The sequence below is a fragment of the Coniophora puteana genome, assembly GCF_000271625.1.
Source record: "Coniophora puteana RWD-64-598 SS2 unplaced genomic scaffold CONPUscaffold_7, whole genome shotgun sequence".
Taxonomy (NCBI): Eukaryota; Fungi; Basidiomycota; class Agaricomycetes; order Boletales; family Coniophoraceae; genus Coniophora; species Coniophora puteana.
Window position 1 is genome coordinate 262,631 of NW_006913059.1, and position 25,647 is coordinate 288,277.

Genomic DNA, 25,647 nt, shown 5'->3' on the forward strand with positions numbered 1-25,647 from the left:
TGGTGGCTGGTGGCTGAAACCAGGCACTTGCTTGGTACGCCCTGCCAGCCATAAGCGTCATCACGCACCGCGATAGGGTAAAGACGCCCTCGGCCATTTGAGGGACAGCGCCCAGGCTAAAAGCGAGCACGACCAGACAGAGTATGGTGCACGTTTGCACATCTGGAGCTAAGTTCGGAGTTGCATGACGTGCGTTTGCTCAGTTGATGTGGTTGCACACGCGGGGACTGGGACCTCGGAAGAATCCGCTCGACCTAGAGTTCACGTCTACCCGTCGGGAGTAGGCGCTAAGCGTTTGCCTAATCGAAAGCGCGAACCTTGGTGCGAGCTTGAAACTTTGAGACGAACAAGAAATCCAACGTCACGCGCAAACGCAAAGGGTGTTCAGCAGATGCTGGTCTATTCTTTCCGTGATGAAAATAAAGCACGTAGTCAGATGTAAGCTGCTCTGGCAGACGGGCGCAGAGTTGGTATACGAGGGATATGTGGTCGTAGGTTCATAGGGACGCTTTCAGCGGCGCAGCCGCGAACGATGGGAGAATGGCGCTGATCGCAAGGGCAAGATCGTCCGGTTTTTCTTGGGGTATCTGCGATACACAAATGTCGTTAGCAAACCGTTAAACGAAATAGCACGAGGAAACACACATACAAGGTGTCCAGCGCCAGGTACCTTCCTAACAGACGCGAGCTTATTCTCGGCAGCGGCACATATGTCCGCCTTTGCGTTGTCTTTGCTGGACAGCGTATGAGCATCAGCTGTGAGTAGCCGGCCAGACGGAGTTCACTTACACGAATTCAGGGAAATCCGCCCAGATATAGTGCAGCGGAAGCTGCCTTGCAATTTTCGCTACATCCGCTGGATTGACTGTATGTGCCTCGGACGGGTATAGAATTGCCTCTTCCTCCTTCCTCAGCGTCGGGTTGACGCACGGCTTACCCTCCTCATCGACGGCCTCCGTGAACGCATGTTTCTGGACCACCACACCGCCTCACATCAGCCAACCTGGACTCTCGTAGGAATACAAAAGGGAGAAGGATGAAGGAACGGCAAGACGCACAAGATACAGCTCCAGCACCCGCGGATCCCACTTCTTCCACGGCGAGCGGCGCGCCATGAACGCGCGCAGCGTCGCAAAGTCCTTCCAATTGTCGTTGCGCGCGAGAACCCCCTTGGTGTTCGTGATGCCGCGCTTGACGCGCCAGTCGTCGGGTGGCATGCCGGGAAACATGAGCGTCGGGTCGACCATGATTATCCCCTCGATTGGGAGCTTGTTGTAGTACCGTCCGGAGTTTACCCTGGTGGTGCAAGATGGTGAATGTTGAGGTGGGCGCGACGTGCGCCGAAGAAGACGAGGGGATGGGAGCAGAAAGGTTGGGTGGTGTGAAGGAATGCGGGGACGTACCAGTATGTGCTGCTCCCAGAATGAGCGACTGCGACGATGCGGTGGCCGCGGAAGCGGGGGAGGGTGTAAAAGTTGCGTGTCATCTCCGTCTGCGAGTCCGTGCCTTCGTGGATGCACTGAGCTAAGTACGAGGGTGCGAAAAGAAGTGACCAGAGCAAGAGAGACGTACAGCACACAATCCCATGCTCTTTGATGACCCTCCGATTCTGCAGTGCTGCCTGACCATGGTTGAATAAATCCAGCGCCCACGCTTCCCGGATGACGTTCGGCCCCTCTGCGTCGAGCTGTAGCAGCTTGTGAATTGTAGGCTCCCATTGCTCCTTGTCTAGCGATACGGCGTTGCGACAAGCACGGATAGAGTTGAGCACCTTGTCACTTGCACTCGAACGTAGAAGAGACTCACGAAAGCTAGTCCCATGCGTAAAGATCAACGTCAGACATGCGGAGTTGTTCCTGTTCTGCGTGACATAGCGGTTCGCCAGGTTGACGAGCCCGTGCGGGGGATGGACAAACGAGTGCGTCTCGAACGTGAACGTCATCGTAATAAAGTCGGGTTTTGCTTCCGGCTATGCGACCGCGAACGTCGAGGCTGTGACAGATAGATCGACGGCCCTGAGCTATACTTATTATGAATGTCAAAAGCACTATTAGATGCTAAACCAACTTACAGAAAGATGAAATGGCCGGGAGAACGAGGGACGGACAAACATGTGCGCTGGCAGCGATTCATATTCATGGCTGTGGCTCGTTGAGTCGGAGGTTCGCAAAGTGCGACGCTCCAAGTCTCCAAAGGCGGTTACAGAGCCTTATGTCAGCGAATATTCCCGTCACGTGGTGGCCAACGCGTGCTCAACGCGTGCATGCGGCCGCCGGAGTGGGGCGCCAAAGGCACTTCTTGTGTGGCGTACCACCTCCGACATGCACAAGGAAATGCGGTGAAGCCAGAAAGCAAGCCGCCAACGGATTTTGTGATTTACGATTGTGAAGCAGACGAACCATTTTTCTTTGTATCGTACAACCTACTCAAAACTTCTCGTTTACTTTCCTGCCCTTAGATCTAGATCCTCAGTATCATGTCGATCGGATCAGCTTTGGTTTGCGCGCGAGATGAGTGCCCATCCCGTATATCAGAGCTGAAGCAAGCCCGAAGCCTCCTTGGGCAGAGGGCTAAGTCTATCCTGTAAATCCGCCATAACAAGGTCTATGAGCATGAAGCTAGCATCGTTCGAGACCACTTACTTCCATATAGTCCATTTCGTCGTCCAGCAGAAGAAACGACTCTCCTTCAGGAAAAATATTGAGGAGTGGGGATACGAGATCGTTATCACTGGGAACGATTTCAAGTTTTGATGATCGAGGGTATGGTGCAAGTGACAATGGCATTTCCTCGTAAAGGACACCCAACGGCACACGTACTGGACCACGGCGAGATGGAGGCGATATGTATGGGCGTAGCGATTTGGGAGGTGGATCGTTGCTCGTGCATGACGCGTTGGAAGTCTGGAAGTCGTCCTGGGCGCAGTGAGGCGTCTGGTTGTAAGGCATGTCAACCGATCTAGAGTTAGGTGGCTGATCCCCCTGTACCCCGCGGATGTTGCCGCGTGGACCACTTCGTGAGGTAGACGGGCTACATTGCGAGTGATGCCGAGTACGTATTGGCAATACGCTTGAGGTCCTTGACTCTGTCTCGTCGATGTCGAGTGGTGGAGATGGATACGATATGTCGTCCCAAAGGAAAGGCCCCCATATCTTATTCAAGATCGTGTCTGTCCAGAAGTCCTGGTGTAAGTAATGCTGATTGCGCGTCAGATATAAGTGTTGCAGCTGCTATTGGCATCATTGTACCTGCACGAGCAAGCCGTCTTCGTTGGTACCATTCAGGAAAACAGAGTATAAATGCATAGCTAAGACGTCTGCGTAGCGATTGAAAGTTGGATGAAACGTTGAAAGGCGCAAAGCAAGCTCTTTTGAAGCTCCAAAATCGCAAAGTCACACCGTTATGTATCTTTCAATTTCCGCGGATTGTCGTGCCGCTCACTGCATTCGTGATCATGCGATATCCAGCACTGCTTGAAGTAAGAGGGTTCTTGATCAACGAAGCTCGCGCGAAATATACCACTTTCTTTTTTGTTGTATTCATGGCACCAGCGTACGTCAGGTCATGTCTAAAGGTACGATAGCATGGAACGATGCTGCAAGCTCTCCGAACTTTCTCTCCACCCAGGCGTAGACCCAGTCCATTTTTCCATGACGGACGCCGCAATGACGCTGCCGCCGGTCCGAGATGTGGCACCGACACTAATTAGTCGCAGTCTTCTGAACGGATAAGGATATGATTTCATATCTAAAGCCCGCATGCAGCACATCGCCTGAGCTAGATATAGAGAGTAAATTAAATCACGCTTCTTTTGGTGTGCTGATGCTCTCCACCGGGGTCGAGATGTACGGACGCGACTCATACGCGTCGCCTTACTTTGTAGCACGCGGAGGAATATTAGGCTCAGATTATTGGAGGACTATAGCTAAAAGCATAATCTACCGCCATAGCATCATATTCGGCTCTTTTCTATATGAAAATACTTGCCAGAATGAGACACTTCAGGGCAATGAGAACCAAAAACAGGTGAATAGAACTATACGGAACACGCCGTCGGTTTGCAGGGAGAGAAGAAGGCAAAAATTGAATGCCCATTGGCTGGATTGAACAACCGACCTCACCATTACGAGTGGCGCGCTCTACCACTGAGCTAAACGGGCTGTGATGACTGTATTACCTAATACAGTGATAATTTGCCAAGCCTCCAAACCGAAGTCCGTTCGCCTCGGACCTTCTGCGTACAGCTGAAGGCGTTCGGTGAGGCATTTGATCGATGGGTTCACGTCGCAATAACTTCAAGTTACAGCGCTCTTGACAAGTCCCCGAATATGCGCAACTCTATCAGTGACCCCAACCTCTTAATTGGTGCGCAAGCGATGAAATACCTGAAGAACTGCTGATGTTGTTCAAGGAAGCCTACACTCTTGCCTGCGATACGTGCCCAACGACTTTCCTTGCTGTCGGACGCTAGTCTCGTATCGCGCTGGAGTCGAGGAGATAATGGCATCTCTACATAAGGAAGTCCTCAGGACAAATTCCATAGCGATTCAAACGAGCTTCAACCTATGAACAAACACCATCGGTAGGGTCGAGGCAATGAAGAATATTAACCTCTATCGTGACTCGAGCCCTCCGAGATCCATCGTATCCGTGCGCGTCTTCGTGTGCCACTTATCTAGCGAGTACTCACACAGGTCAAACTGCCATGACTCAAATTTAGAGCTACACCTATCTCTGTCCTCACAATGTTAAATTCACGAGACCATATCACGACCGTCTCTAGCGAAACTGGGATAGCCAATGCCCGTCCTCACTTGGCTGAAACGGGGATCTTCTACATTCATGGTTGCCGTCAAGTACTCAACTGTCAGCTCATGATTTACGCTTACCAGTACTTGAGGTACGTGAGGTCCAAGTAATAGCTGCTTTGACGTATTAAATGACGTATGCGTCAGCGCCTTTGAAATAACGAACGGTTAGTCCGAATCTGCCGCCGTGCTTTGGGGAAAGGAGTGTCCGAGTGACTCCAGTTAGACGTCATATAGCAGCATGGATAAAAAGCCGCCAGACCCCGTATCGCATCAGCTCATCTCCCTCGAACATAGTCACACCCAGACTTACTACATGATGAATTTCAAAGTCGCTGGTGCCCTGCTTGTCGCAGCCTCCACGGCACCTGCTGCCTTTGGAGGCCCGCTCGCATACGCAGCTTGTCAGACTGGTAAGCCTACGTTCGTGGTTGAAGAGGTGCAGACTGTTTGCTAACCGATTATCATGATGTAGGCTGCAACACTCTCGCTGTGGCGTGTTATGCAGCCGCGGGCTTTACGTTCGGGACGACGATTGTAGCTGGACCTCCGGCTATCGTTGCTTGTAATGCCGCTTTAGGCACATGCATGACTGCCTGTGCCACTGTGGCATTGTTTGCACCGACGCCGTGATAAGGATAGCTTTAGCCTAACGTCGACTGGAACAGGTAAAGAGGTAAGTACTCTCTCTTCGTGTCTATGCTCGAGCACGACTCAGCTTGTATCCCACACAGTTTGCTGTGTTTTGTCTACCGTAACAATTTTCCTCTTTGTTTTTCGTTTCCATGAGCTTCAGCTCCCATGACGTGTATTTGTTTCGTATTGGGAGCTTCTACTTCCCTCTTGCAGTATTCTATCTCGGACCGAAAGAGTACTTGTGTCTAATGCTACTGAGTATTCATGGTTTTATCGAAGAAATAAAGATCTGGACGACTAGTTGGCCGTAACTGTCTAAGAATATTCGCGTGCCCTTTCTGCATTACAAGCACAAGGTAATAATTTTATTCCGAATTCGTACAGATATGTTGGTTAACGAAGGAAATAGGTACTGTCATCCCAGCTCCCAGATTTATCGACGTACCTCCATGGCATACCCTTCCCCACGAATACCTCAGCCGTATGTTTGATCTCTTATGCGCATCTCCAGCACTCCTCGACCGTTATCTACGGTTCGGACTGTGCTTGACGTGGGTTTCATGAAGTACAAAGCTTGGACCAACTTCGCTAGTGAGCTTCTCCACCGCCATGTGGTCATCCTGTGCCTTTAACAGCCGCGACCACTCATCAGGGTGACCTTCACTAGCTTCAATGATACCGCAGCTCAACGTGGTTCTATATGTCCGCGCAGTTGGCGGGAATGCGATCCTCCTGTTGTTTCTGCAAATCTTTGAATAAGTGAGGACAACCTGGATGGCATATACCTCTTTCGTTACATCACCGCGCGCTGGTTTGGTACATCCAGTCGTTACCTTTTTATCCTCCTTATACGCTGATCAAGCGAAGATCAACGTCCAAAACTATATGTCTGAAATCTTATTCGAAATGATAGAGAAGGCGGAATATGATTAGTTGTGCGCTATCGGTCCGAACACCCATGCGCCGCAAGCGAGCAACACCACGTGAACCCTCCATTGCATGCATACAGATCCGATGATGATAGACGGCTCACAGCTTCACAGCTGCGGTATGTTTTCGCTCCTGTCCAAAACACAGAGAACATGGGAATAATATCTTGCCATCATATGATCATATGCTTCTTGCTGGTCATGAGTCCATGTGATATCTATATTCGAATAGAGTTCTCGTGTTGAACCACCCACATGAGCTGCGTTGGTGCTTAAGAACTAGCATCATAGCACATGATACGATCCAATGCCAGTGATGCGGCAAGTTACTGTGATTTCGCCTGGGGTACTTGAAGCATGGTGACGCCGTACCAAGACCCATATGGAACGCGTGGCTAAGCCAGTGAAGTAACCAACCCGAAAACCTATGGCAATCTATATAGTGAGGACCACTCGGACTAGGCATTCTACCTCTTCACCACCTCACTAAGTCCGGTGTTTTCCAGGCATCATATCAGATTTATTGTCTGTGTATTTCGAGCGTCACTTCCATGGTAATATCAAAGAACCACAGCAACGCGTTTGATAGTAAGAAAAAAAGGTTAGCGCGCAAGGCGCGTCAGCTACTCGTGAATGCGGCCCTAGCTTGATGGCCTCGGACGCGCAGGCATGTTCATGGACCCAACCCCATTTTATTCTACGTTTGGAGACTTATGCACACATCAACACCATTTTCTACAGATGTGCATCTTGAAGATCACTCTGCAGAACTATAAGTCAGAGAACTGATAGCGTCATACGCATGCCTGGTCCACGTAATATTGGAAGTCTTGACCCTTTCGCTGAACAGAGCCTTTGATGCTGTAGATAACGAGAATAGTCCAGACTTCATTTTCGGTCCGGTCCTCCACGTCTATTTTGGGATACTTATTCGCATCAAACATATTATCTGGTTTATGAATGTACTCTCAGGCTGCCCGATCACAAAGGTCCAAATGGTGATGGAAATGCATGTCAAACCCTTGATGCAAGTAGCACACAATCAGCGATCATATGAAACGGAGGCGACAAAGTTGTTTATCACATGAAGATGCTCGCGAGTAATCCCTTTCCTCCTAGCGGTCGTTGGCTGCGTAATCTTCTGTGTTTCATAAACGAGGTGATCAGTCGAATATACTTGTTTCAGATTGGATTGGATCCTTGGCGGATCGCAAGCCGTTGTAGGGACACTTCCTATTTTAGTTTTGGGCGACGCATTGAGATGGTATGTACTAAAGTAGCTCATTAGACGCTGCCGATTTTGTTTCAGTTGTCGCATCTTGCCTGATAAATTTGGACAATGCATTCTGCTGTATATAATTCAGAGCGACTGATAGCATGGGCAAACTAGTTTCTCCACTCGTCTGCTCTCGAAGGTTCTGTGCCTGCGTTCCAGGGAAACCTCACCATATAATCATCAGAATGGAGTCTATAACATACATGGAGCAACTCATTGCAGTTATCAAGGGCATACAGGTTTCAAATGTACAATTTTATTCATATCTTGTGATGCACAAGTACTGAAAGCTCATTTTATTTCGTCATACAGTACATGGATGGTAAGAACCTCCAGCGCTACGCTGCAAGCCATACTTACGTTTACATCGAGAAGTTTCAGCTGGTGCTATTCTGGTAAGACACTAAACATTTCTATAAATGAAACACGTGCACAGCTTATTGGTACTTAGGTCTATGACTTTCTCATTATGCTCCCGGATGAGGTAAAACAAGCCTTGAGAACTCTCTTATTAAGGGTTTACGTCAGTTTATAGGTGGATTACCTATGGATAGGACGTGGAATGGGGCTAGGAAAAATTCTGTACAGTCTGGCTCGGTATAGTGCGTTTGCGCTGTTGTTTCTGAACTTCCTATGTATGTATTCGATTTCCAAGCTCAGAAAGAGACTTACAGGTGCCTTCAGTTCAACTGCCATCCAAGATTGCGTATACGGCTAGTTATCGAGGTACATTTCAGGGTATCAAAATTAATTGGCTATTTAGGCATGCGTTCCGTTGTTCCATACTCTTGTCGGTGCGAGGTCTCCCTTTCTCCATTAGAATGGTTCCTGTCTTACATAGCGAATAGCTTTCGAGGCCATTACAGTACTATTCTCGGAAGGTTTGTCCCTGAGATAATGATTGGGAATCCACTACGATGCATTCAATCTTCAGGACTCTTTGCTCTGCGCACCTGTGCTTTATGGTGTCATCACAGAATTGCTGTTATGACACTAATTATCTTTTATATTGTACGTATTGTGCTTTCCTCAACGGCCGTTGTTAGCTCATGTCTCATTAGATTGAAGTGGTTCTGTTTGGCGTCCTTTTGCGATCTATCTTTGCTGGGGCAAAGCGTAAGCCCAGATTTGACTACGGTGAAGTCTCCAACTAAAGTATACAATTTTCCCCTACAGTTACAGCGTCCCCTGCCCCAAATATCTTAGATTGTATCTTAAGTAGCCTGCCAAGGGAGGTCTATGTACTTTACCTCTTGGTGCTAATGGGCGAGCTAGGTCACCGTTCCGTCTACACCGAGATTTTCTCGTACTCACAAAAACATTTAGTAATGGTGACTTTGATGATCATTCGAATTGAGCGAAGTAGGCCACACCCGGCTCTCTTGAAGGTCTTGATACGTGATGGCGTGTTTTATTGCATCTGCGGTGTTTGTAAGTGATGATTTCCTCAGCGACTTTCTTGAGATCGCTCATGTTGGATTTAGTGCTATCAACTGTGAACGTGGCTATTTGGATAAGGGCAAGGGTGAGTCGGAAGTTATTTCAGTACTCGAAACGCCTTCAGCTTACCGGGTTACATCAGAATGGTTACGATATCCTTTTTGTGCCGTAAATGTTCTCTCTTACCAAGTACCTAAGTCTCAACTAACTCTCATCCACCCAGGTTTCAGTCGATCTTGCACTCAATTCTCGCTTCAAGGCTGCAGCTCCACCTGGTGAGCGAGAGCAAGATAGATGACACAAGCATTGACACGATTGTTGCATCTACCGGATTATGTGACAGAGGCTCAGGTTTGCCAGCAGTGGTGCATACTTATGAACTTACGCACATACCTCATCATACAGTTTAAATTACAGCTCAATAAAGAGTGACTCCCTCTCCACTTAACCCGCATCTATTCATTACGCTAATAAGACCTAGTCCTGAATATTCGTGATATTATTTCTGTTCGGGCTCTCCTTCTGCGTCAGCTTCTTCATCAGCGTGTAACGAGCCATATCACTTCTGGCTTCAGCCAATCAATACAGGTCCAGGTGGCGCGTGTCTTGGTTGGTCTCGGATTGGTATCCGTTCTGTCATTGATATGTCCTATGTGATTTAGGAGATGGAATACTTCCCGGAGCGTACCCCCTCCCATGTGAAACGGAGGCGCTATTAATTGGCACCTATGCGCGTTCTGGACTTGAGGACCTTTAATTATCCTCGCACGTCAACGACAGAGGCGTTATGTGCCACAACTTCTCACCGATGAGGTCTACCCTGCGACTTCCTGCACTTTGAAGACCAATCGCGTACCCGGGGAACAAGGGCCCTTTCCGGCCAGTTACCTGTCATTCCTGGGAAGCTCAGGGCTTCATTTTACAGTAATTCGTAGTCAGCTTCCCGCCTTCTTATAGCCCCTGAAGCGTGCCATTCTCGTTCAACCACAAGGACACCCAGGCGTTCATCAGCAAGTGGGAGCTTGGTAACTCGGTAGTACTTTATGCAAAGGTCTACCCTCGAATGCGCCAGTCATGCCTGCTTGGCATAGCTTTGCCAAATTCAAGTTGGCTTAGCATTACCCGACACCGCCAGCTCCGAGATGGCTGCGAACATATTAAGGCTGCCTTAGCCGTACTCGCGGATGATGATTTGTTAGACAGACTCCTGGCTTACCAATTTTGTATAGAGCGCTCGCAAAGTTACCGAGATTGGGTTATCACGGGCTTCAAAGTGGCGAAAGCGTAGGCAAGAGATTATGCAAGAAGGATGCGAGCAGGTTGTTTGCCATTGGCAAAAGTGATGGCGCGAACTTGGCATATAGCATGTGTACGCAATAGGCTTACCCCTATCGCCCGGGTCGAAAGATGACGACCTATCGAAGCGCCGGAAAGTTATGAGGAACTGGTGATATATCTGACCTGACTTTGCGTTGTAGGGCTTGCGTACTGCATCAATGATAAGCATGTATGGACATTTGCCATGCGGAGGACCGTATTGTGTGTAAACCACCTCTGCATCATTCAGGTCCATAGAGCCCTGCCTATTGAGATCTCCACTCTTCTGTAAGGCGTTGTATATCACAAGGCGTGGTCGTACGTGGTCATACATGGCTGAGGATAACCGATGGCACCCAACGTCGCGAATGGATATGCGTGAACAGCGGGTGTGCAATCCCCGCGATCCTATGGTGACGATCTCATCCTTGAGAGACGAGCGAGGGATCAAGTGATACTTGAAAAATCTCCGGCGCTGTATATATAAGAAATGAAGTCAGAATATACAAAGTAACGAGAGACCCAGTATCTTGTTGAAGTTGGGACGGGCAGGAGCAGTCCGCTTCCTCACTAATGCCACCAACGACTGGAGGGTATCATAGTCGGGAAAAAGGAGCCACCTGTCATTACTAAACCGATTCTTCCGTTCAGAACTGACTGTGTTAGCAATGATTAGGAAATCGTAGTCAACATAGCGAAAGTCCATCAACTCACGAATGTGTTGTGAGCACCCGCAGCGTCTAAATGCCGCCATCCCATGCCTCATGCCCACCCGAGCTGCGTGAGCTAGCGATCGGGTTCGTCTTTCGCAGTCGATGAGAGATTGTACTCAGAAATTCAGAGAGTTAAGTGGAGACGCACCATCTTGTTCTTCGTGTCCGCCAGCAGCTAATGCAGGATCGCTATGCCAATAGTCTGGAGGGTGATTGAGCACCTCCATCTGTTTGGATCCGTCTGCCTTACCTGTCTGCGCTTGACTTGTGGTTAGAGATGTCACCGGCTGGTGAAGGGACCCATGTAGGCGCGCCTGTAAGGTGACTGAGTGCGCGTTTCGTCGTACAATCATCTTCAGACGTCGTCAGGTCAGATTACGATAGCGCATTGCATGTAACGGATGTTTGCTGCACCTCGTCGTTGATAGAAAGGGCGATCAAGGGTTGCTTGAGAGGGGCCGGAAGAGCTGGCCGAATGCCGTTGAAACTCCGCGAGGACGCAAAATTGTGGAAAGGTTCCGCGTCACAGCTCCCTGCGCATACATCCACCTCCGTGCTCGTGCACGCAAGACGCGTCTCCTCCTCCCCCTCTTTCGTCTCTGGTTTAAAGCTCGTCAACATGTTCTCCGTCGTCACCCGTGGGGCCTACCGTCAGGCACTTCGCCCAGCCGTACGCTGCATGGCCTCTGCTCCCCCTCCGCGCCCGCCTCCCTCGGCAGAGGAAAACCAGACAGAGTCGCAAGAACCAGCCAAGGCACAGGAGCCCGTCCAACCCCAAGCCGCAGACGAGCCTCCAAAGCCCCTGTCCTCGCTTCCTAGTCTCGACTTTGTTCCGTCGGAGGGCAGCAGCGCGCAGCAGGAGGCAGGAGGGGCGCGGACAGGTGCTAGGTCCTCGCGCGACTCGATGTCGTCCATCGAGCGCCGTAGGCAGGGCTTAGCGCGCACGTCCCTCGGCATATGCGCCATTGGCGTGCTCGCGGGCGTGCTCCTGCTTGGAAGCGAGTGGACACCTGATGAGCTGAAGAAGCGGAAGCAGGTATGTGTTCCGGTTTCCTCTCCTTCAAAAGGTGCTGACGATGGGTCGTTAAGACGTTGGAGCAGGCGCCTGCGACGCGCTGGGAGAGGACGAAGTCAAGGCTTTTTGAGATGACCAACGTGCGCTACATCATCTTCGAGCGCGCTGTCATCTATTCTGACGAATGGCACACAGTACTTCAGCGAACCAGCATGGGAAGAGCTCCTCCCGCCACCATTGCCTGCGCCGCATCAAAAGCCGTATACACTTCTCCTCTCTCTGGACGACCTGCTCATTACGTCAACGTGGGATGTAAGTCTGGTCCTCTGTGCCAAAGCCCTTATCTGACCATGCTCGAATAGCGTCAATACGGCTGGAGAACGGCCAAGCGTCCCGGCGTGGATTACTTCCTGGCATACCTATCCCAGTTCTATGAGATTGTAATTTTCACTACTCAGCAGCACTACGTGCGTCCCCATCCCTGTACCGACTTCCTCGGGTATTGACGTAATACCTACCCCCTACAGACCGCCCTTCCCGTCCTTGAAAAGCTCGACCCATACAACTTCTTTATCACCTACAAACTCTTCCGTGACGCCACGCGCTCGATAAATGGCAAGACTGTGAAGGTAAGCCTCGCCATCCTGCTCTCCCTCTGCGTCTCGATGAATTGTCACTAATGTCCATCTATCTAGGATCTATCCTACCTCAACCGCGACTTGTCCAAGGTCATCCTCCTCGACACACACGAAGAGCACGTCTCAACGCACCCCGAGAACGCGATCGTCATTCCCAAGTGGACCGGCGAGTCGCGCGACCGAGGGCTCGTGGCTATGATCCCCTTCCTTGAGTGTACGTGGCATCCCTCCCCTCTCCATTGTTCCATTCCCTTCTCTTGGAACACGTAGACTGATGAGTGTTCTCACAGCAATTGCGATTTACAAGTCCCCCGACGTGCGGCCGATCCTGACAGCATACCAGGGTAAGGACATCCCGATCGAGTACGGCAAGAAGGAGGCCGCGGCCAAGGAGCGGCACATTGAGGAGTGGAAGGCGAAGGGCGCGTCTGGGCTCGGAGGCGGGCTGAAGATGAGCTCACTGTTCGGTGGCGAGGTACGCTTCCGTTCTTTCTTGCTTTCCTCCTTCCCTCGTGTCCCTATCCCGCCCTCGTTTCATGTCCTCCTCTTCCTCGCTCGCCTTCGCCAACGCTAAAGCACCCACTCATGAACCACAGGCTAAGTCTTCACCCGTCCCGCCTACCTACCTCGAACAAAAACGTACGGAGGCGCAGCGGATATACAAGGAGGAGCAGGCGTACATCGCCGCGAACAAGCACGAGTTCGAGCGCCTGCTCGAGGAGGACCGGCAGGCGATGGCACGGGAGATGTCCGGCTCGCTCTGGGGCATGTTGGATGGCGCTGGAGGCAAGAAGCCAGATGCTGCTTCACCTGCACCTACGCCTGCTGCTGGTGCTACTGCTCCGGCGGTGGCTGGACAGCAGGCGAAGGCATGATCCACGAGCGTATGCTGGAGTGAGCAGGAGACGGGGGCCTGAGCTTGAGTTCAAGGAGAGGGGATGGGGGAGGAGGTGCGGTGGCCACGATAGACTTATAGTATATTCGCGATGACTATTTACTTTGCATAATCGAACCAAGCTCTGCTCTTCGACCATGTGCGCCTGCTCAGTTTCGTGAAAGTATATCCGCTTGGAACGTGCCCTTCGTATATAATGATTGGCATCGCTCACCCAGCGCGATGAATGTCAAGGACAATGCACCCCTTTCTGTTCAGGACGATCTCTGAACATGGATCCGCAGCTCATGCTGGTGCTGATTGAACAATTTAAAAGCGTCATTCGCCTCCGTTTGGCGTAGTCTGTCGGAGCTCCCAGAACGGATGTTCAGGAATCGGGGTCCGAATTGAGGCGCAGGACAGTAAACAATTACGCTATCTCACTGGGATAGGGTACCTCTCGTGGTCCTTGAAGGCATCGTCTATTGTTCCTTGCTACAATAGAGGAACAGAGCTGACGCTGACGGTCCATGGTTTCGGCAGCGCGTGATTGTTGACTATTGTCAATCGCGTGCTGTCTTTCAAACTGAGTTTGAAATGAACTGCAGTTCGGGTGTAAGTTGCTCGCTTCAAAATTGCGACGTTTATCTGCGCACTCATCGCTTTCGTCGCCTCACGTTCTTAGATCCCGCCTCCTTCACCGCCATCATGTCCGAAGAGCCGCGCACTGCATCTTCAACCAAGCCTACTCCTGTTCAGATCAAGCGTAGTTCGCACTTCAGCAGCGGACATAGCAACTCGAACGGTCTCAAATCGAGCGGTCTACCGACAAGCAGCCGCCCGTCTAGCAGCGTCATACAAAGCAGCTCCAATTTGGAACAACACACTCCTTCTGCTGCCCAATCCGCGATGAAGGAACACTCCAAGGATGAGCTTCGGGGTGCCACATGGGAAATGTCCCCAGTAGATCTCGCTTATGCACTCTCAGCCAAGGCGTGGAAACATGGTGTATCGTTTGACGAAAACCCCCACGACATTATCGAGAACTACGACACTCATCTTCTGGAGACTTTGGAGCCTCACCTTCTTGCCTCTGCCGAGAAGCTTCGGCAGCTCATGGCGGAATCGACGCCCCCCGTAGATTTCCCGGATCATGGACACCCCAACGAAGAGAGTTCTTACCAGTCTATCAACAATTTCCTCCAATGCTGCGTCGCAGCTGCTCTCTTTGCTTCGGAAATGGAGAATGGGCCCGGGGACCACTCCTACTACAGCAAACTACGCTTTGCCGAGTGGGCGAAACCGGTCTCCGACGGTGTCGGCAGCGATGACAGTCTTAAGCCAGACTTGGTTGGGTTTATTCCCAGAGAGACAGAAGACTCTAGCGGTGCTATTTCTACGCATGACATACCTTCTAAGGTTTCATGGACTCTATCTGACGCAGCACGAGAGGAGGCTAATCACTGCGAGCTGCTCATCCCAGTCGAAGTCAAGCGGAGTTGGTCAGAGCTCATCGCGCAAGCCGCAACGTATGCACGCTGCCTTTCGTTCGCTTCTCCCGTACGCCAATTCTCACTGGTGCTTGCGTATCAATACAAAGCCAAAGAACTGCGCTTCCTCGTTTTCCATCCAGGTGGTCTCACAGCGTCTGCTGCTCTCGACCCGTCCAATTCCGAGCACCACATCGACATTCTTCGCCTTTTCGTTGCTTTAATCACCTGGGAGACCCGGGCGGATGCTGGATTACCTGAATGGTGTGACGAGACCTCATCGTATCTTCCTCTCAAAGGTAACGATGACGGCGTCAACCTTCGAATCGAGGAGGTTCTTCATCGATCTTTAGCCCTACGTGGTCGATCGCCAGAGGTTTGGCGCCTCTCCAACAGGACTCAAGATTCCGCAGATCATCCCTTCATACCTCCTCCAGTGACGTCACTCACACAAGGGAAGAGACCGACGAGCTCGAAGAGGAAAGCAACTGAAGAAGGGGACAGTCAGAGAAAGCGTAAGAAGAAGGGTAAGTCAACGGCGCAGTGTATACGTTACATCACTCGGTTCTGACACTACCCGTATATAGACACGGCGACTCAGTGCGGCAATGTGACCCAGAACAGTTCTGCTGCGACGAAGAAACCTGGTACGTTTTTAGGTCAAGCTTAGTCCGTATACCCCTTAATTCGTAAATCTTCCGAAGGGTACGGAAAGCCGGTCGCATTGAAAAGGTTCGAGGCTCGGTACGTGCGGCAGGGTGTTGATACGCAGCCGAATCAAGTCTTCGAGGACGATATAGATATTGTCAGCAAATTCTCTTGGGTATCCCGGCGCTATTTCAATGCGGAAAGGAATATGCTGCACGACTGCGGTGACAGCTTTGGCGTTGCGAAGCACTACTACTCCTCTGTAGTACACCACAAGGAGGGGCTACCTGTCACTAATCACCTCTTCTTGAACTTAGCCACCTTCTGGAGGGTCATCGAAAAAGACGACGCGTGGAAGAAGAAGGACCCCATCAAGGAATACAGAGCGTTGAGACAGCACGTTTCCAGCTTCTGTGGCCGTTCTCTTGTTCACGTAAAGACCCCCGAGGAACTTTTCAATACTATCGCCCACGCCATGATAGGTACGGCACGTCGCTGATTCTGCTTTTGATCCTACTTACCCGTTCCGTCAGGGTACTGGAACATGCTTAGAAAAGGCTATCAGCATCGTGATATCAGCATCGGCAACATGCTTCGATGCGAGACCGCTCAGGCGAAGGCGTCTCTTTCGGAGGTTTTAGCTATTATGCTACGAGATATCAACATCTCGGATAGCCGTAAAGCGTTGTTGAAGAAACTGAAAGACCTCCTGGAACGATTGAAGATAGACGATCAGTGCAAAGGATTTGTCATTGACGGCGACTTGGCAATCAACCTTCGTGAATATTTCTTCGATATCAATCTGAGTGAGGCAACTTCGCGATCGGTATGGATTTCGGTGTTCTCGATGCGTATTCCGCTTCTGATTCGATCTTCAGGGAACGGTGGAGTTTATGTCAGAAGGCCTCATCACTTCTGTAAAAATGAAAGAACCATACCTTCAATCTCCTGTGGACGATGTTTTCTCGTTTTTTTATTCCGCACTTTGGGCAGCGGTTTACAACGGAGACTACAACGAACTGGGACTGCCCAATGGTCTGGATGTACTTCGTCAAGAAATCGCCAGTGAGACGAGAACTCGGGCTGTGGAGACTGTCGTAGAACGCGTGGCCCTCAAAGCGAACAACTATGGCGACTTTCTTCCCAAATGTCAAGCGTTTTTGAGATCGTGGCAAGCTATAATCAAACGCATTGTCGTCGACTGGGCAGCAATTATGGATAAAGATCCTGAAGCGGGGACTTTGGAGGAGCATTTCTGTACCTTCTACGAAAGGAGCCTCCTCGAATATCTTGAGTTGCTGATCGAGATGTATCCTTCTGGTTCGGAGTAGGCATAAACGAATTATTATGTACATGCCTATCGTGGTACACGACCATTCGGATATTCACATCATTGTACTCGCATGCTTCGTCCGCAAATACTTTTGTGAAAATATATCATCATGATCGTGAAGAAACGGTCACTGACGCGCCATGAACCGCGGTACATTTTCGGCTCCGCATTTCCCCTATTGATCAGAGTCCACCTCAGTCAAAGGCAGATCAGACATAGACGCGGCGATGGCAACTCTTCTCGAACAAGTGATGAGTCTAGAGGGTCAACGAAGAGGATTCATAAGTAATAATGACGCGCTTAAACACTCTCAAAGTTATAGCTCGGTTTTGGGCAGAGCATCATCTCGACTAGTCAATATGCAAATACATATTCTACGCCCAGATCTAAGTTGTTGGAATACCTGACTAGTTCATATAAGGAACGGCACAGCTCACTTCAGACGACCTCATCATTGTCTCAGGATCATCTAGACTGCACCTTCATTTTCTCATCGACAATCCCCTCTCTCTATTTTACTCTACCTCCCGGACGACAACGAATTGGGAGTGTCCACTGACCTTTAGATATGGAATGGCGAGCTCGTAGACGATGTGTATACATCAGCATTTTTCACGAGGAAAATCGTGACGTGCGTTCCCATTAAATCGCAAGACGTCGGAGACTAGTCCTCGCCTAATGTTAGCAATTTCTGAGGATATGAGGTACTAATATTTAGTTCCTCGACGCCGACTTGCGCAAGCTTGCAGAGAAATATCCCGACGCGAAGCTTTTCGGGGAGCGTTTCTTCAGCTTCTACGAAGGAGGGTTTTGTGAGTACTTATTCCGAATGATAGATGTCACATTGGCAGAAAAGATAAACTTACTCGCAGAGATGACTTAACAGCTCAATCATCGGGAACATCACTAAATCGGGGGAAATTTTTCGGGGCATAAACGAGGTTATCAGTGTTATAATATTACCGTTGATAGAATCCTGTATGACCGTAAATGGCGAGGATTCAACATTGGTTAAGCGTCAGCCCACAATATGAGAACAGAATATAGTAGAATATCATATCGTCGGGGTCTTACCATCGAGTATCATATAAGTGTGAGCTTACCGTGGACCGAAACTCAAGGTAAAATCACTCGCAATATGTGGGAGCATAACAAGCCAGATCTCATTTCGAAGGCAACATGATCATTCGATTATAAGAAACTGCTCATAAATCAGTGAGCCACTAACGAAAGCACGCTGAGTAGTAGAAGACTGACCTCTACAATGCATCAAAGCCAGCCTTGTCAGCTAGCGCTTCGTCCTCACCCAAGAAACTTCTCTCATCCGCCTGCTCTACAGTATCCATCATCAGTAAAAGTACGGTGGGATAGTGGATCAAGTGGGCGTCACGAGATGGAGTCAATTTAGGCAAGGGAAGATGACGGCTCCCGAGGCCTTGCAGGACGAACAGTCAGCTCGTTCCGGATCGTCAAAACGCGGCCAGCTCGCAAGCGAATTAATACTGCTAGACACTGGCACTTAAATGTTTAAACACCGATAATTTTGATCGTCGCTCTCCTCAAAGTAGGTTAAAGAAGCTTCTTTTTGGGTGAGTGATTATGACGAGCCGGATTTGTGGCAGATGGAATCTCTCGATGACGCGCGGAAAGAAGCTTGCTCGAATTCCTTTGACCCAGTGCAGCAGGTGGCCCGTGCGCACGCCAATATTTGCGAGGGTCAAGAGGCCTCTTAAACTAAGGGATTTTGCGCTATCTCCCTGCTGCCCTTGCTTCCCTCCCACTATCACCATGCCTCAGTACTAAGCGTTCAACGTGACCATGGTGAGTCCCTCTACTCTAAATTATCAATCGCAGCAGCTGTTGCCTGTCAAGGATGGCAACACCGCAGCAGGCGAGGCAATTCCGACTGCCACCGTGCCCTCTGGGCCACAGAGACGCCCAACGCCACTGCCAACGGTGTGAAAGAGGCTTCCAAGTCCCATTCTCCCGAGAGAGCATATCTGTCGCAGTAGGCTGGTGCCCAGCCTGCAGTGCACCGTTCTCGCTGTCGTCAGCATGTGCAGAAAAGTCCAACTCGCCCCACACAAACGCGTGGGACCATGCGCATGGTGCGTCTCCTATAATGCATCCACAAGCAATGCTGTTTTCATCTAATGCTATCAGGCTATTTACAGCGCTTGCATAAGTAGTTTTTATCGGGTCAGTTCATGGTACGTACTCTCTAGCACATAGTATCTCAATTGTTGCCTTGTATACATGCCTTACCTATGCTCTTGGGTTGGACCCTGATCATTTATATTACTGTTTGATATCGCTGTAGTATACTGTACCTTTCCGATCTTAAGTTCTCAGTGACGTGGGAAAGTATTACAAATTAACACCTTCCTATTCCGTATGTCCCGAATTTAGGTTCGCTGAGTCCTGTAGAGGCGGGACAAAGTTCGTGTCTTAGGGTGGGTGAGGGTGGGTGAGGGTGGGTGACCCAGCAAGTGAACCTGAGGATGAGGATGCCATGCAGCCGAGCATCAGCCGGGGTGCTTTTGTGATGCGGCACACAGAGAGTGGTCCTTATAACAGCATTCTATATGACATCAAACAATTGCCTTCAGTTGCAACTTGAAGCTTGTTATAGCATTATGCCACTATTCACTCTGAATTATTTATGGTCAGAATTCTCCCCATCATGCAGTGACACTTGCAAAGAAGGTAGATTATCAATGTGCGTGAGACATGCAAGCTACTGGTTTATTTTTCCACTTGTTAATATTGTTATTCAACATGTTTCTTCATCTTAATATTCTACCATATGTCCCGTTTCTAAGTTCGCAAGGGTCCAAATCAGTGGGACTGTCCCATGTTCTAAGTTCTGTTCATGGGCCCATGGGACATGGGACAGAACTTAAGATCGGAAAGGTACAGTAGTAGTAGTATTTGACATGTTATATCAGACAATCAAATGTGCTGTCCCATACTTCATAAAAACTGTGTGCCTCAGACTCGTAATAGCTGTGAGTACCTATATGTTGTTATCATGTGGCCTATGCTGATGGTAAGATGGCGCTTAGATTATGATAGATGTAAGTACCCATATGTTATTATCATGCCGTATCTGCTAATGATAACACGCCCCTTCGAGTAGATAATAGATTCTTTGCTATGAACATATCGTGGTGATCTTCCCTGTATGCTAAAAACGGACTTTACATGCTACTAGTGTCGGAGTCTCACCATTTCCCCGGTGTATGTTTGTCATGATCTGTAATGTCGGTCAAGGTCATTTGCTTATCATTCATCCCCTCATTTAGTGATGAACGTTAGTCAGTGCGCCTTTTTGTCCCCGGGCCCAACTTACCCTCTCTATTCGCTTGTCTAGCACTCAGCTTCATTCGTATATGTATCTGCCTGTTGTGAGCACCAGCACATGTATACCGGTGTCTACCTTTGTTTACGGTCACCCTGGTTGATATCACTGTGCATCGCGTCTCTTTTCAGTCATATACCATGACCGCGACGTAACCACAATGAGATCCGGGACGGCTGCGGCGGACGCAAACACAGGATTTAACTTCTGATAATCTGCACATATAGCGAAGGCGACCTTCGCTTCACGGAAGAGGTTTGATTCGATACATGGGGCTCCTTGTCGAAAAGCATCCCATGGAGACGAAGGAAGTCTAGCTACTAAGTTATATACCTTTCGCGTAGAAATGGAATCCCTTCTCGACGTTTTATACCACTTCTGAGATTAAACTTCCGATGTATTCCGTTGCTCATTCCGTCCTGTCGTCATGGCAAATCAACCATACATGTACATGCGTGGACTTTCAATTGTGTCGCTATTGTGCACACCACAAGGTGCGTCAAACTATTGTCTCTACGCTCCTCTACATTAACTTTCATCTCTTCGCCAGGATATCCGAGTTCTCTTCCACCTCCGCAACAAGACATCGCTTTTGAATTCTCTGCCATTTCAAAAGAAGAGGATAGCGATGGCCTCTGTATCGGAACATCTGTCAGCCTTGTATAGTCAACACAAAGGACTTGTGATTGATAAACTGTCGACCAATCAGCTGAGCGTGCCGGAATGGGGACATAGCTCTTACCAGCATTCGTCAGAATCACGAATGGTGTGTACATCTGCCTTCTCAGTGCATGTTCCGGATCTTGGATCTGAACCAGTCTTGCAGGGAACAGCGGAGTTCATAACCGACGAAATCATCACTGCCACAGAAGTGGAAGAAACATATCTTCCGTCTCCCGCGGACGATCTTTTGTCGTTATTTTATTCCGCTCTTTGGGTAGCGGCCTACAACAGAGACGATAACCAGCCGAATGTGCCCATCCATCTGCAGATACTGCGCCAAGATCTCGCCGGTGTCAAGAGAGGTCGGGTACATGCTGAGAGGACTGTCGTAGGCTACCAGATCCTCAAAGCGAGCAAATATGGTGACTTCCTTCCCAAATGTCAAACGTTTCTTAAACCATGGGAGGCTAAGATCCGACGCCTTGCCGTCGACTGGGAAGAAATGCTGGAGAAGGATACTGGCGTAAAGCCATTGGAGGAGCATTTCTCCAGCTTCTACGAGAGAGGTTTTCTCGACTATGTCGAGTTGATGGACGCTGTATCGGCGGAACAGGCTCTGCAGGATGCTATCACTACCGCTCCTCCTCCTAAATTACCTGCGGTGACAGCCTATGATGGGATAAGGGTCTCAGAGTGGCTGGCCATGATGGAGCGACGTATATAGGTTCCATGTTTACCGTACGTTAATCACTAGAAGATAGATTCCTGACTCCCTTGGTTATGACGGCTTATATTTGCATGTTCTTGGTTATTCTCCTGCCACACGTAGGTCAGTAGATCTAGATAATCTTGGCCCTAGTATTTGACTCCAGTCCAGGCCCCCATTCGTTGAGATTTCCCTGTTGATCGAGTCTCGCTTTATTATAAGGAACGACTGTCTTTCGTACTAAATAAAGGTCTGCCTACGGGAGACTAGCTTTATACACATCGATCACCACGAGACGAGTTGGAATGGGCGCAAACTCGAGCTTTAACATCTGATCTGTCCGCCATATTGCAAAATCGACCTTCAATAGCATCCAACTCACGGAATGACGTCTATCCTGCTTCCTGCATATGCATTGCCGCTGACTGAAGACAATAGATTCAGAAAAGGCGTTGCAGTACTAAGCGGTAATGCAGTGTGTTATCGTCACCCTCCTTTTTACCCGCATCACCTCGTGTGCACAGGGAAGACGCTGAACCTCGAGGAAAAAGACGTCTTTTGTATACTCACGTAGAGGAACGTGTGTCGGATTCTGCAGGTTCGAGCGTCTGTGAGACCGAGGCACCAATTATAACCCGAACTTACTAGGGATTTTCTCCGAAGATTTAGAGGCGTGACAGACGTCCGGACTTTGTCCCGATCATAAAGTAGCCAGATCTGGGAGGCTGTCTCGACGACAACCTGGGGTAGGTGGCTTATCACGACGATCGCTTGGGGAAGACAAAATTTAGCTGGCTCTGACAAAGTGCTGACACCTGGCGGTCTCGGTGCGATTCTCAAGGATTCTCACTCTAGATCTTCTATCCCAAGCGAGAAGAAACGACTGCGAAAGCGGCACGTTCAATGAATTCATAGTCCATTCGATTGGCTACGCATATACCTATGGTTCCCGTCTGTTGCGCGGACTGATCGCGATGATGATGCATGGTGGGCGATTGAATGAGAGCGAAGATGAAACTCGGATGCACGGCGCGACACTTTGTGTCGTGTTTCTCCACGAGTCGCGGTTGCGTTCTGATGAAGCCTGCGATGCCGCTCGGCCGAGATGAAATATGGAAGTGGCACGCTTTCTGACACGTGTAAATGTCATGGCCATTTACGACGTTATTTTCGGGATGAGTGGGCAACTGACGTGAAGATTATAGCGAGCTAAGGGGGAATCTTGGAGAAAAAGTGACGAAGAGCATATGTTCATTCCTGTGGCAGACAACGACAAGGTAGCGGACGTCGATGGAGGAGAGGAAGAGAGCAAGACGAGGGAGGGGAGCGATGGGTCGGAGGATGACACGGTGCACGTGCTGTGATTATCAGGGCGGAATTCGAAACGCGTGATATTTCGTTACTTTGACCCTCTTTTTTTTCCTCCTCCTTGTCGGTTTTCCAAGAGAACAGCCTTGACACCTGTCAGCCCTCGTCTGCGCATATATAAACCCTCTGATATCTCCAGCACCCCCAGCGTCCTTCTGCTCTCGCCCTCTCACTCGCCTTTAGCAACTTCCAACTCTTCCAATCCCCACCTCTCGAGGTTATCGTCCAGGAGTTTCGCAACTCTTGCATGTACTCGAATCAGCTCGGCAGCCCACACAACCCTCACCGCGGTAGCAAGCACTCCGCCGCAGGCATCCTTCCATCCCACTAAATTTCCCTCTTCGCACTCGTCTTACTCCACCTCTTATCTATCCACTATGGCCCCTCAGGTCTACAACAACGGCTCGGGCTACAACACCCCCGACTCCCAGCTCGAGTCCGCCCTCCCCATCCATCCCACCGCTGCTCGCCGCCCCGAGTATATCACCGTCCAGTCCGAGAACACCACCTACACCGACGAGCACATCACCTCCAAGTTCGTCAACCGCGGTGCCAGCGTCCAGGTTACCGATGGTCGCATGACCGTCACGCCCACTGCGCAGACCTATGAGTTCCGCACCGAGCGCAAGGTCGGAAAGACTGGGTATGTCGCTCTCCCTTCCCTTTCCAGTAGTTCTCTTGCTCATCACGTTCATCCGCAGTCTCATGATGATCGGTCTCGGCGGCAACAACGGCACCACGCTCTGCGCTACCATTCTCGCCAACCGCCATAACATCACCTGGCACACCAAGAACGGCATCGTCCAGCCCAACTACATCGGCTCCATGCTCCGCGCGTCGACCGTCCAGATCGGGACGGACCCCGCGACGGGCAAGGAAGTGCACGTTCCCATCTCGGACGTCCTCCCCATGGTGCACCCAGACGACCTCGTCCTCGGAGGCTGGGACATCTCGGGTCTCCCGATGGACCAGGCGATGGCGCGCTCCAAGGTGCTTGACTACGACCTCCAGCGCCAGGTCGCGCCGCACATGGCGCTGCTCGACAAGCCCCTGCCCTCGATCTACTACCCGGACTTTATCGCCGCGAACCAGGAGGCGCGCGCGGACAACGTCATCCCCGGCGCGGACAAGCAAGCGCACCTTGAGCACATCCGCGCGGATATCCGCAAGTTCAAGGTGGAGCACGGGCTCGACCGCGTGGTGGTGTTCTGGACGGCCAACACGGAGCGCTACAGCGATATCATCCCTGGCGTGAACGACACGGCTGACAACCTCCTCGCCGCGATCAAGTCTTCGCACGAGGAGGTCTCCCCGTCGACGCTCTTCGCCGTCGCTGCCATCCTCGAGGGCGCACCATTCGTCAACGGCGCCCCTCAGAACACCTTTGTTCCCGGCGCGATTGCGCTCGCTGAGCGCGAGCACGGCTTCATCGGCGGTGACGACCTCAAGTCCGGGCAGACGAAGCTCAAGTCCGTCCTCGCCGAGTTCCTCGTCAACGCGGGCATCAAGCCCCTGTCCATCGCGTCATACAACCACCTCGGGAACAACGACGGGCACAACCTCAGCGCGGAGCGCCAGTTCCGCAGCAAGGAGATCAGCAAGTCCTCGGTCGTGGACGACATGGTTGACGCGAACCGGCTGCTGTACAAGGCGCCCGCTGCTGGTGCGACGGGCAAGGCGGCCAAGGGCGAGCATCCGGACCATATTGTGGTGATCAAGTATGTCCCTGCGGTGGGTGACTCGAAGCGCGCGATCGACGAGTATTACTCGGAGATTTTCTGCGGCGGGAGGCAGACGATCAACATTTTCAACGAGTGCGAGGTGCGTTTTCTCTCCATCTCCTTTCCTCTCTTTCACTTGCTAACACCTCCATTATAGGACTCCCTCCTTGCCACGCCCCTCATCCTCGACCTGACGATCCTCACCGAGCTGCTCACGCGCGTACAGTACCGCCGCTCCGGCGAAGGCGAGTTCGCGCCGCTGCACTCGGTGCTCTCCCTGCTCTCGTACATGTGCAAGGCGCCCCTGGTCAAACCGGGCACTGACGTCGTCAACTCGCTCGGGAGGCAGCGCAACGCGCTCGAGGCGTTCCTCAAGGCGTGCGTCGGGCTCGAGGGCAACTCGGACTTGCTGCTCGAGACGCGGATCTGGTAAATGGCCAGCGAACGCGTCGAGGTGTCGCGTGAAGGCTTGGGGGCGAATGGTGTTCTGCGATTGCGATGAGGGGGTCTTCAACTGCTCCCGGTAACGTTTTTCTTGATACGATCGGCGTATGTACTGTGCACGTTAGAGTGGACGCGCGTCGTGATGGGGTGCTCAACCGCCTCGCTTTTCTTGTCTTTCTTGATACTCTGTAGGAATATATACGTACACCAATGTGTCGTCGAATTGAAATGGTGCTTGTTGAATTTTCGTATACGCCCGAGTGCATC

General features: G+C 50.6%; 8 protein-coding genes and 1 non-coding gene across 9 annotated transcripts; 6 read left to right on the plus strand and 3 right to left on the minus strand.

Moving 5' to 3' along the window:
• Positions 1–382: 382 nt before the first annotated feature.
• Positions 383–2,127, minus strand: CONPUDRAFT_124930 (uncharacterized protein). Its single transcript, XM_007771022.1, has 8 exons — positions 2,072–2,127; positions 1,807–2,020; positions 1,573–1,728; positions 1,404–1,506; positions 1,059–1,296; positions 790–971; positions 650–734; positions 383–587 (listed from the first exon to the last, which is right to left on the minus strand). Exons 2-8 carry the CDS (start codon positions 1,940–1,942, stop codon positions 498–500), a joined length of 990 nt encoding a protein of 329 aa, XP_007769212.1. The 5' UTR covers positions 1,943–2,020; positions 2,072–2,127; the 3' UTR covers positions 383–497.
• Positions 2,128–2,530: 403 nt separating this feature from the next.
• CONPUDRAFT_73388 (uncharacterized protein) lies at positions 2,531–3,305 on the minus strand (the record flags this gene model as incomplete). The annotated part of the gene is made up of 3 exons (XM_007770897.1): positions 2,531–2,581; positions 2,643–3,182; positions 3,249–3,305. 3 exons carry the CDS (start codon positions 3,303–3,305, stop codon positions 2,531–2,533), a joined length of 648 nt encoding a protein of 215 aa, XP_007769087.1.
• A 783-nt stretch (positions 3,306–4,088) lies between these two features.
• Positions 4,089–4,160, minus strand: CONPUDRAFT_t66. The gene has a single exon. It is a non-coding gene; the product is annotated as a tRNA-Thr (tRNA).
• A 997-nt stretch (positions 4,161–5,157) lies between these two features.
• On the plus strand, positions 5,158–5,441 carry CONPUDRAFT_20752 (uncharacterized protein; the record flags this gene model as incomplete). The annotated part of the gene is made up of 2 exons (XM_007770762.2): positions 5,158–5,221; positions 5,284–5,441. Coding segments are annotated over 2 exons (222 nt in total), but the record flags the coding sequence as incomplete, so codon positions are not given.
• A 2,754-nt stretch (positions 5,442–8,195) lies between these two features.
• CONPUDRAFT_73390 (uncharacterized protein) lies at positions 8,196–9,387 on the plus strand (the record flags this gene model as incomplete). Its single annotated transcript, XM_007770898.1, has 7 exons — positions 8,196–8,251; positions 8,498–8,530; positions 8,627–8,660; positions 8,711–8,765; positions 8,826–9,080; positions 9,134–9,174; positions 9,313–9,387. The coding sequence occupies 7 exons, from the start codon at positions 8,196–8,198 to the stop codon at positions 9,385–9,387; spliced, it is 549 nt and encodes a 182-aa protein (XP_007769088.1).
• Positions 9,388–12,023: 2,636 nt separating this feature from the next.
• Positions 12,024–13,647, plus strand: CONPUDRAFT_56865 (HAD-like protein; the record flags this gene model as incomplete). Its single annotated transcript, XM_007770809.1, has 8 exons — positions 12,024–12,155; positions 12,209–12,274; positions 12,330–12,446; positions 12,497–12,601; positions 12,662–12,763; positions 12,830–12,986; positions 13,063–13,239; positions 13,349–13,647. The coding sequence occupies 8 exons, from the start codon at positions 12,024–12,026 to the stop codon at positions 13,645–13,647; spliced, it is 1,155 nt and encodes a 384-aa protein (XP_007768999.1).
• Positions 13,648–14,346: 699 nt separating this feature from the next.
• CONPUDRAFT_137525 (uncharacterized protein) lies at positions 14,347–17,192 on the plus strand. Its single transcript, XM_007771023.1, has 5 exons — positions 14,347–15,663; positions 15,724–15,783; positions 15,841–16,266; positions 16,318–16,610; positions 16,663–17,192. The coding sequence occupies exons 1-5, from the start codon at positions 14,355–14,357 to the stop codon at positions 17,113–17,115; spliced, it is 2,541 nt and encodes an 846-aa protein (XP_007769213.1). The 5' UTR covers positions 14,347–14,354; the 3' UTR covers positions 17,116–17,192.
• Positions 17,193–20,905: 3,713 nt separating this feature from the next.
• CONPUDRAFT_154258 (uncharacterized protein) lies at positions 20,906–21,865 on the plus strand (the record flags this gene model as incomplete). The annotated part of the gene is made up of 4 exons (XM_007771024.1): positions 20,906–20,972; positions 21,029–21,129; positions 21,188–21,244; positions 21,305–21,865. 4 exons carry the CDS (start codon positions 20,906–20,908, stop codon positions 21,863–21,865), a joined length of 786 nt encoding a protein of 261 aa, XP_007769214.1.
• Positions 21,866–23,398: 1,533 nt separating this feature from the next.
• On the plus strand, positions 23,399–25,613 carry CONPUDRAFT_124936 (Myo-inositol-1-phosphate synthase). Its single transcript, XM_007771025.1, has 3 exons — positions 23,399–23,858; positions 23,917–25,036; positions 25,094–25,613. Exons 1-3 carry the CDS (start codon positions 23,593–23,595, stop codon positions 25,367–25,369), a joined length of 1,662 nt encoding a protein of 553 aa, XP_007769215.1. The 5' UTR covers positions 23,399–23,592; the 3' UTR covers positions 25,370–25,613.
• The last annotated feature ends 34 nt before the right edge of the window (positions 25,614–25,647 follow it).

Bases quoted from the DNA above. Each gene is read 5' to 3' on its own strand.
- CONPUDRAFT_124930 (XM_007771022.1), bottom strand. From the start codon at position 1,942: ATGACGTTCACGTTCGAGACGCACTCGTTTGTCCATCCCCCGCACGGG. The intron at 972-1,058 runs GTGCGTCTTGCC...GTGGTGGTCCAG, and splicing joins GGGTGCTGGAGCTGTATCTT to AAACATGCGTTCACGGAGGC. The intron at 588-649 runs GTATGTGTGTTT...TGTGTATCGCAG, and splicing joins TACCTGGCGCTGGACACCTT to ATACCCCAAGAAAAACCGGA.
- CONPUDRAFT_137525 (XM_007771023.1), top strand. From the start codon at position 14,355: ATGTCCGAAGAGCCGCGCACTGCATCTTCAACCAAGCCTACTCCTGTT. The intron at 15,784-15,840 runs GTACGTTTTTAG...AATCTTCCGAAG, and splicing joins TGCTGCGACGAAGAAACCTG to GGTACGGAAAGCCGGTCGCA. The intron at 16,611-16,662 runs GTATGGATTTCG...TTCGATCTTCAG, and splicing joins GTGAGGCAACTTCGCGATCG to GGAACGGTGGAGTTTATGTC.
- CONPUDRAFT_124936 (XM_007771025.1), top strand. From the start codon at position 23,593: ATGGCCCCTCAGGTCTACAACAACGGCTCGGGCTACAACACCCCCGAC. The intron at 23,859-23,916 runs GTATGTCGCTCT...GTTCATCCGCAG, and splicing joins CGCAAGGTCGGAAAGACTGG to TCTCATGATGATCGGTCTCG. The intron at 25,037-25,093 runs GTGCGTTTTCTC...CCTCCATTATAG, and splicing joins ACATTTTCAACGAGTGCGAG to GACTCCCTCCTTGCCACGCC.